Here is an 8,656-nt window from a genome sequence, read left to right on the forward strand (position 1 = left end):
AAGGCTTTCCGAACCCCAAATTCATAACAGCTTTGCGTTTATCATCTAAAAAAAAAAAAGAAAAAAAAAATCCCTGGAAGCCATTTGGAAAACATGTTTCTGCCGAAAAAAAAACCCGAAAGAGTTGATACACGCACTGCCACCCGGAGTCACCGTGAAGTTTCTACTCTGCCGTTAAGAGCACAATGTCGAACGGTACTAATAGGGCATCCCTCAGTGAAGTGCCAGGTACCAACACTGAGGTAAATACAAAAGTGTGTTCATGGAGTGAAATGCGATTACCAGAATAAATGACCTCCCAGATATTACATCTGATACCCTCCGGTCGTCAGCAACCCACGGTACCGTAGGCCCTACCAATTCTCTGTGGTCCCCACAACATCCACTCCTTATTGAAGATTTAGATTTAAAAAATAGAGAATAAATGAATAAATAGATAACTTATGAAAGAAATTACTACTACATTGTACTACTACTACTACTACTACTACTAATGATAACAATGATAACATAATATATAATATGATATGATATAATGCAATGCAATGTATCATACATCGATATGTTTTCCCACTTTTCCAACGTCAGGTTTGTCTTTCTTTTATTTAGACACTTCTTGACACATATACGTATGGTAAAGTTCGTTTTATCTTAAATGGAATACAAAATACACAGTTTTGTATACTATATTCAGACCATCAATTTAATTTTTGCTTCAACGAATTAGTGTGTGTTTATTGCAATGATCATGATTATGTATGTTGACAGTTCTATAATTTGTAAGTACTATAATGACTGCGGGGACTTCAAGTTGATTAGGCCTATAGGTTGTAGTTAGTTGTACCTTTTTGCAAGTACTAATTGACTGAAAGTAGCACTCTATGATTTATGGATTGTTGGTTACGGTAGAAAAAAAATAAAGTTACTATGCATGACTGACTGTTATGATGCCAAAGCAACAACAACAACAACAGCAACAACAACAACAACAACAACAACAACAACAACAACAACAACAACAAAAGCCATGTTTGGACGCGATGATTCTAATTTTCACTTGAAATCTTAACGAATTATAAGAATACATGATGGAGCCATAACCTGATAGGGCATACACGCCAGAAATTACGTCTTAGTGTGTGTTAGGTAAATGCAAGAGGCCTAGGCTGTAGCTGCTACGGGAGTATTCTAGCTTCAATTTTCGTTTCCTCAGTGAATGCACGTGTGGTAATCGTTTTATACGAGTGGAGACAAAGTATGATGGGACAGACACTAGCAATTCTGGGATATAGGCCTGCACTGTATTGTGAGATATGCATCGCCAGTGGCGTATTGTTTATGGCGTGCGAAGGTTGGGGGGGGGGGGGGGGGGAATGGTTAAACCAATTAGCATTTTTTTTTCTGGTAAATATATACATTTTTGTTTATATCTTTCATCTAAAAGACCCCTCTATTACGCAGCGCTGTTTTGATATTAACTAGAAGTGAGTATAGGATCATCCCTCCGGTATATATCAAGTAAACACAATATTTATTTGTATATTATCTGTTATGAGGAATAGTAATACAATACAGCACAAGGCATTACTTCATTGAAGTGGTCATCAGTTCACATATTGTATGCACTTTGAATTGATGTAGGCTAGGACCTACATACATTGACTAATATGTAAGGCTTGTGAGGCGAAAAAAAAATAAAATCGGTAGTATGGGGATAAAAACAGCTAGGTTGACTGTACGAATAGTCCGTTTTTGGATTTGAAAAATTTTCGACGTGTGATTTTACACGATTCGCCCAAGGAAGGGTACCACAATGACACGGTCTAATGCGCAAAAGCGACTGATGTATGGGAACATGTGTAATATTGGTGTTACGTAGACTTGATTTTTGTTCTCAGCCATGATTGCGCTTTTTATTCACAATATCTTTCTTCAACCTTCTACGGGTACGTGTTACTGTCGATTTACAGGAGAATAAGAAGCCCAGGGTCTTAGTCTGCACATCCAGCCTGCAAAGCAACGTGCAAGGATTTATCGACTATATCACTCGAGAGTTCGGCCACCTCGCCAGAAACTTTAAGTTCTACCAACTGCCTTATAACGATGTGAGCGATTTTTCGTTCCGAGATCGCCCAGTGGATGCCGTGATCCTGTGTCACTCCATACACAACAGGAGAATGGCCATCACCGATGTGACAGACGCCCTTTACGACAGATTTTTGTCAAATGCTGCACAGTTTCTTGGTGAGTCTCACGCTCCTTGTTTATTTATTCATTCATCTATCAATCGATTCTCCAGTTAGCACAAAGGCCATACGTATTTTAGCACAGAAATGTCGATCCTATAACATGCAGTTTCACTGATTGGCAAAATAGAGACTGTTAAGCGTGATGAATCCGGCTTTTAAAAGTGTTAAATATTCAGAAATGCTAATGTTTGACTTCATATCTTAAGTGGAATTGAAATAAAAGTAAAACAGTGATCTATCAAGGCAACAATGACAGCTCCAAATTAGTCCCCAGAGACATGTCATTATAAAATGTCTAATCATGATTTGTTTTTTTCAAGGCAAGAACAACATCGCTGTGATAGTGCACGATATGCCCTCGAAGAAGTTGGACACGAACGAAAAATACAAACAACAAATCGAGTTTTTGAAGATCACTCAACCGACAACTTTCGACTGCGCCTCTCTCGTGGCGATGGCAGGTCAACTAGCCCCCAGCCGTCCCGAGCTCTTCGGAGACACCACCATCCAACTGGAGAAATTCATGAAAGGAACTTCCGTCCAAAGACCGGTACGGAATTATCCCCATGATGAGAGGAATGTACACACTTCCCATAAAATAAAAGGCTTATATACTATTCTGCTTCTTGGTTGCAAATTCTTGTCATGTGGTATCTATACCAATTGACAGATGGGGTGCTTATATAAGTGTCCAACAAGGAGGCATTTGGCAGTATCCCCCTTGTTGCAATGCCCGTATTGGTCAGCACTATTACTGAGGTGTCGAGCGACAAGATTGCCATTGCCGTCTAGTAACTTCCGAAGATGATCGTCATGATTATGAATATTTATGTAAGAGGAAGAAAACAACAGGCAATGTATATTGATATCAACCGAAATCAAACATCTTGCGTTCATGATAAGATAGTAGCAGAGAATCATGGGATGGCCATATAAAGTAATACCAATGCACATAAACAGTTAAGTTTTAGTGCTGAGTGATGGTATCGTGTGAAAGCGATTAGATTTTAAGACTTTGGGTCGCACGCAAATAAGAGGTGAGGGCACAACGACCTCTTTTCATGCACAATTCTGCATCGTATACTCTCTCAAAGAAAATTGAGATCTTTCTGAAGTCCCTTGCTATACTAAGCATGCTAAGTACGAATTGATCATGTGTTAAATTATTCTAATATGGCCCATGCTAGATTTCTGCTCGTAAATGAGAGTATGGTATACACCATGTACACTGTATCAAACTCGTCGCGATGTAGAGAAAAAAAAAAACACGAATGTAATGACTGTAACGTAACGAAAATTTTCAAGGGGATGTAAACAAAAGTTGTATTTAAGTGGTGAATCCGTACTGTTTTGACAACAATTTAGAGTGTGGAAAATCATGAACAAGACTGCTCTTTTTTGGATGATACATTGTTCATTCCTTTGTGTAATGTTCCAACGACAAGATCTCCTTGACAACAAATTGTGCTGCTGCTGTGTAAATATGCAGGAGAGAGAATTCGGAACATGTATACAATATCGATGTGCATATGGCAACATAGTATTCATGTGCTGCGCAGCTCCTTCCCCTATGGCCAGACGATCATGGATTTTTTTTTCTTACCCTTAAGCTGTGACGTATACATTCTTGTTTCACAAGAATGTCAACTTCATCTAACCTGTCTATGACGATATACTGCCAGTATAAATTCTACTCTCTTTTGTCCGTGCCGATCTCTAGGACGGGAAGCCCAGGATTTTTATCTGCACGTCCGGCGAAGAGAGAAACCTGCAAGGATTCTTTGACCATTTTAAAAAAAAGTTCGGCCCCCTCGCCAGCACCGTTGAATTCTGTCAAGTGGAAAGTAACGACGTGAGCAAGTTTTCCTTCCGAGATCGCCCCGTGGACGCGGTGATCCTGTGCCACTCCGTTAAAGACGGTGGAATGACAGTCAGCGACGAGACAAAGGTCCTCTATGAAAAGTTTCTCTCAAATGCCAAACAGGTTCTTGGTAAGTTATATTCCTTTTCCCCCTCTCTTTTAATCTAATGTGCCTGTATTGCTTTTTATCGTTCATGGAGTATCGGTTGGATGGATACTACTGCATGGATACCATCAGTTTCAGGCAAAAAGGTCCAGTAGTATCACATGATGAAAGCAGATTATCAAAGCAGAAGGGACCAAGATGTGCTATGACAGATTTTGATAAGTCGTCTCCCTCTGTACAAATGTATCTGTAAGATAGTTACTGTTGATCTATGATTTATGATCATATGATTTATGTTAAAAACGTCAGTCAACAGTTGCGAACTTACGAATACATATTGTACAGAGGGAGACAACCGATGAAAATCTGTCATAGCGCATGATGAGTATGGTGTTCTTTATGGGCTATCACCAACAGAAAGCCATGTCAATGTTGCGTAAAAGTAGGCCTCCGCCATAATGAATACAGAATGTGATGTAACGTGTCATCCTGTGGAACCATAAGTTCTTAAATATGGATGGTTTGTTGAATATGTCTAACAGAAATCTCCATTCCTTTTTTTTTTTCTAGTGGAAACATCAAAACAAAGAAAGATGATCTGCCTTCGTAATTTAGACCCACTGGGGTTCACAATCTATGTATGTCTTCAATATACCTTTGTCAGGAGAGAAGTATGATTAGTCTACACAATCCTGGGATTTCGAGATGCCTCAGGAGTGTGGACCATCATATGAATTTTTGAGGATTCTCTTGAAGACATTACTTCATGCGAACGCTACTTTCCCAGATCGTAAATAAGGGGTTTGTACACTCCTGACTTACTGCCTCTTTATCCGATCGTGTTTGCAAGTTTACGGAACTTCAAAGTAAAAGTGAATGACTGATCATTGTAATAATTCAATAACAGTTCCTTTGGAACCTCATAAAAAGGACAAGTCCACCTTCATACACATGTAGATTGAGTGAATGCAGCAATATTAGTAGAAAACACCAGTGGAAGCTCGGTGAAAATCCAACAATCCGTTCAAAAATTGTGAATTTTTAAATTACAGTGTATCTGCGCATTCACTGCTGGATGAGAAGACTACTACAGTGTATGATGTGACATGAGTACAACGAGATAAGGAAAATGAAGAGAATTTCACTGAACTTTACTTTTTGAATAAGGTGCACATTTCTTCAACTTGTTACTGACATATATGTTAGGGGTAATATTAATCCCCCCTGCTTTCTGAAGGAGAGAAGTAAAGTGTTCTTTTGTTATGTGAGAAAAGTGAAAAAGTGTTGAATTTTCTTTATTCTTTCCTTATATCGTTGTACAAATGTGACATCACAAGCTATAGACTTCTCATCCGGCCGTGACTGGGCAGAAACTTCAAAAAATTCATAACTTTTGAACGGATTGTCCGATTTTCCTCAAACTCCCATTGAATTGGTATATATTGTTGAATTCACTCAACCCACATGTTTATGGGAGCGAACATGTCCTTTGAGTTGAACTCCCAATACTCGGGCAGAATTGCGTGTTGCTGTTTTGCTCCCTTGGGAATTTGTCGGAACTATGTTTTATTATTTCTTCTTTTACAAGGCAAGAGCAACATTGGTTTGATAGTGCATGATATGCCCTACGAGGACATGAAGGAGTTGGAGACGAGCAAAGGATACAAAAAGGAGATAGAGGACTTGAAACCACTTCATCCCACAATCTTCGAAGACACCTCTCTGGTGATGATGGCAGGCCGACTAACGGCTGACCATCTCGAGCTCTTCGAAGGGAGCGACGATCAGCTGGCGAAGTTTATGGCAGGGATTTCCCCTACACAGAGGAAAGGGGATGATGGTCAATGAACGTGTAGGTCGTTTTTGTTGCATATTTCCGCATATTTTCAATGCCATGTATGGCTGTTAAGATTGATGGTAATCTAGGTAGCCAGATACTAGTGTGTTTGCGGGTAGAGTAGTACATGTATTTCAGTACTACACACTCACAACACATCCGAACATCAAAAACTACTGGTCTTTGATGATCTTATGTGTGGGTGCAATGGTATTATGTGCACGTTCGAAGACAAGCTTTGTAAATTCTTCAGTGGGTTCGCCACTTCGTTGATGTTGTTGTATTTGTTTGGTTTAATATGTTTGTTGTTTCCTTTACATTGTTGATCAACATGACCATAAATCACGAATTTTTGTGCTGTTCCAAGTTATATCCTAAATTTTGTGACACCCCCGACCAATTTTACCACTTCCTATTGATTGTCTGCACTCTGCGACCATTTTAAAGGTATTTTGTCAGCTTCTGCTTCAGGTACCATCACTTTACCGTTTTGCTGGTCAAACTGCTACCTGTGTTTCGAAGAAATGGTGGGTCACGTGTGATAATCAACCCTTCACTCAGTAGATCACGTACCGATATGTGTCTGCAAAACTTCGCAAAACAAAGCATGATTACACGAGTGAACTTTATTCGATTCAATTCAATTCAATGTTTAATTTCATTTTTCGCCCAAAAGAAATATGAACATCACTTTTTTGATAACAGAAATTAAGGTGCGTAAAGTATAACATGAAAGAATGTATATACAATGATTGTACCACCTTATAATGATTATACACTATCATATAACTCAAGTGATTAGAAGTAATTATACAGTATGCAAAATTCGAAAAATGGAGGGACCCACTAAGAAGACAAAGCTTGTAGATTGTGGTCCCCTCAGAGGAAAAATATCAGTTGAGAAAAAAAGTAATAGTCTGGAAGCCCACCAGAAAGATCAACAAAAGCAGACAGATATACAAACAAATAAACATGAAATGAGACTGGAGTAGGAGTAACAATACAATAAAGAATTGACTATGAGACGAGACAAAATGAGGCAAAGCTAACATAATAGAAAAGAACAGAACAGACAAAAATGTTCTACAGAGACCGCGATGCATGGAATTCCAATAGCTCGGGCAGTATAAACAAATGTGTTCTTTGCTAAAATCGTACGGAAAAGAGGTAAATGATATTCGTTAGAGCGTCGAGTTGGATATTCATGAAATGACTGATTTTTTAGGAACATGGAATGGAAAACATCAGGAAGAAGGTTGTTGTTGTACATATACATAAATTGACATAAATTGAATAAAAACAAATCTCTAAATTTTAACAACTTATTAGAGGCAAACGGTGCATCTGTATGAGAACGTATGGGAGAATAACAAATGACACGAAGAGCTTTCTTTTGCAAAAGGAACACTCTATCCAACAGATTTTGGTGCGTGTTGCCCCAGACTAAAAGTCCATAATTAGGTAAGGCAATATCAGTGAGGAGTAGAACATAAGTAATGATTTTTTAGGTAAACACAATTTTAGTCTATTAATAACGCCTATATTACGTGAAATTATATAACAAATATAATCGATATGCAATTTCCAAGAAAGTTTCTCATCTAAAATAACCCCAAGGAATTTAAAATGTGAAATTCTTTCCAAAGGAGTGTCATCCAAAACTATGTCAGTACTTAAAGTGCCAACAGTATTACTAAAAAGCATATATTTCGTTTTCTGAACATTCAAGGAGAGCTTATTAGCTCTGACCCAATTTGTTACTTTCTTCAACTCGCTATTAACTTTTCGTACAAGAACATCAATATCACTATGAACTAGAAATACATTAGTATCGTCAGCAAAATGAATAAAAGAAAGAGCTTCAGATACTTGACAAAAATCATTGATATAAATAATGAATAACAATGGCCCTAACGGACTTCCCTGAGGAACCCCACATTTAACTTCTCTGATCACCGAGTTATCATTTTTTATTGTAACAAACTGTCTTCTATTGGATAAATAGCTCTTGAACCACTCCAAGGCCTTCCCACGTATTCCATAATGTGATAACTTGTAAAGCAATATATCATGATTAATTGTATCGAAGGCCTTGGAGAAGTCCAAGAAAATGCTAATCAAATGAGAGTGGTCATCAATTGCACGAGCCACTCGTTCAACAAAACTTAAGAGAGCATGACTGGTACTGTGCTTCTCACGAAAACCAAACTGAGAATTTGAAAATATATTATATTGTTTCAGAAAATTAGTCACTCTCTTATAAAATAAGTTTTTCCAGAACTTTAGACAAAGAAGATAATAATGAAATTGGACGATAATTACTGGTATCAAGTTTATCACCTTTTTTTTAATATTGGATTTACTTTTGCCAATTTCATTTTTTCAGGGAATACACCCTGGGATATTGACAAATTAAATATATGAGCAAGAGGATCAGCGATCGAAGATATAACACCTTTTAAAATAACATTATCAATCTCATCATAACCAGAACTTCTTCTTTAAAGAAAATGCCATGTCGATTAATTCATATCCATTAGTAGGAGTAAAAAAATATAGAGTTGGGATTAAACTGACCTAAGAATTCGGTGAAATGGTTCTGA

The 8,656-nt window shown here is 37.8% G+C and overlaps 1 protein-coding gene across 1 annotated transcript; it reads left to right on the forward strand.

Annotated features, from left to right (window-relative positions):
- The first annotated feature begins 185 nt into the window (after positions 1–185).
- On the forward strand, positions 186–3,454 carry LOC140230217 (uncharacterized). Its single transcript, XM_072310396.1, has 4 exons — positions 186–242; positions 1,971–2,244; positions 2,570–2,799; positions 3,437–3,454. The coding sequence occupies exons 1-4, from the start codon at positions 186–188 to the stop codon at positions 3,452–3,454; spliced, it is 579 nt and encodes a 192-aa protein (XP_072166497.1).
- The last annotated feature ends 5,202 nt before the right edge of the window (positions 3,455–8,656 follow it).

The sequence above is a fragment of the Diadema setosum genome, chromosome 6 (assembly GCF_964275005.1).
Source record: "Diadema setosum chromosome 6, eeDiaSeto1, whole genome shotgun sequence".
In the NCBI taxonomy this organism is placed as follows: domain Eukaryota; kingdom Metazoa; phylum Echinodermata; class Echinoidea; order Diadematoida; family Diadematidae; genus Diadema; species Diadema setosum.

Bases quoted from the DNA above. Each gene is read 5' to 3' on its own strand.
- LOC140230217 (XM_072310396.1), top strand. From the start codon at position 186: ATGTCGAACGGTACTAATAGGGCATCCCTCAGTGAAGTGCCAGGTACC. The intron at 243-1,970 runs GTAAATACAAAA...GTCGATTTACAG, and splicing joins TGCCAGGTACCAACACTGAG to GAGAATAAGAAGCCCAGGGT. The intron at 2,245-2,569 runs GTGAGTCTCACG...GTTTTTTTCAAG, and splicing joins AAATGCTGCACAGTTTCTTG to GCAAGAACAACATCGCTGTG.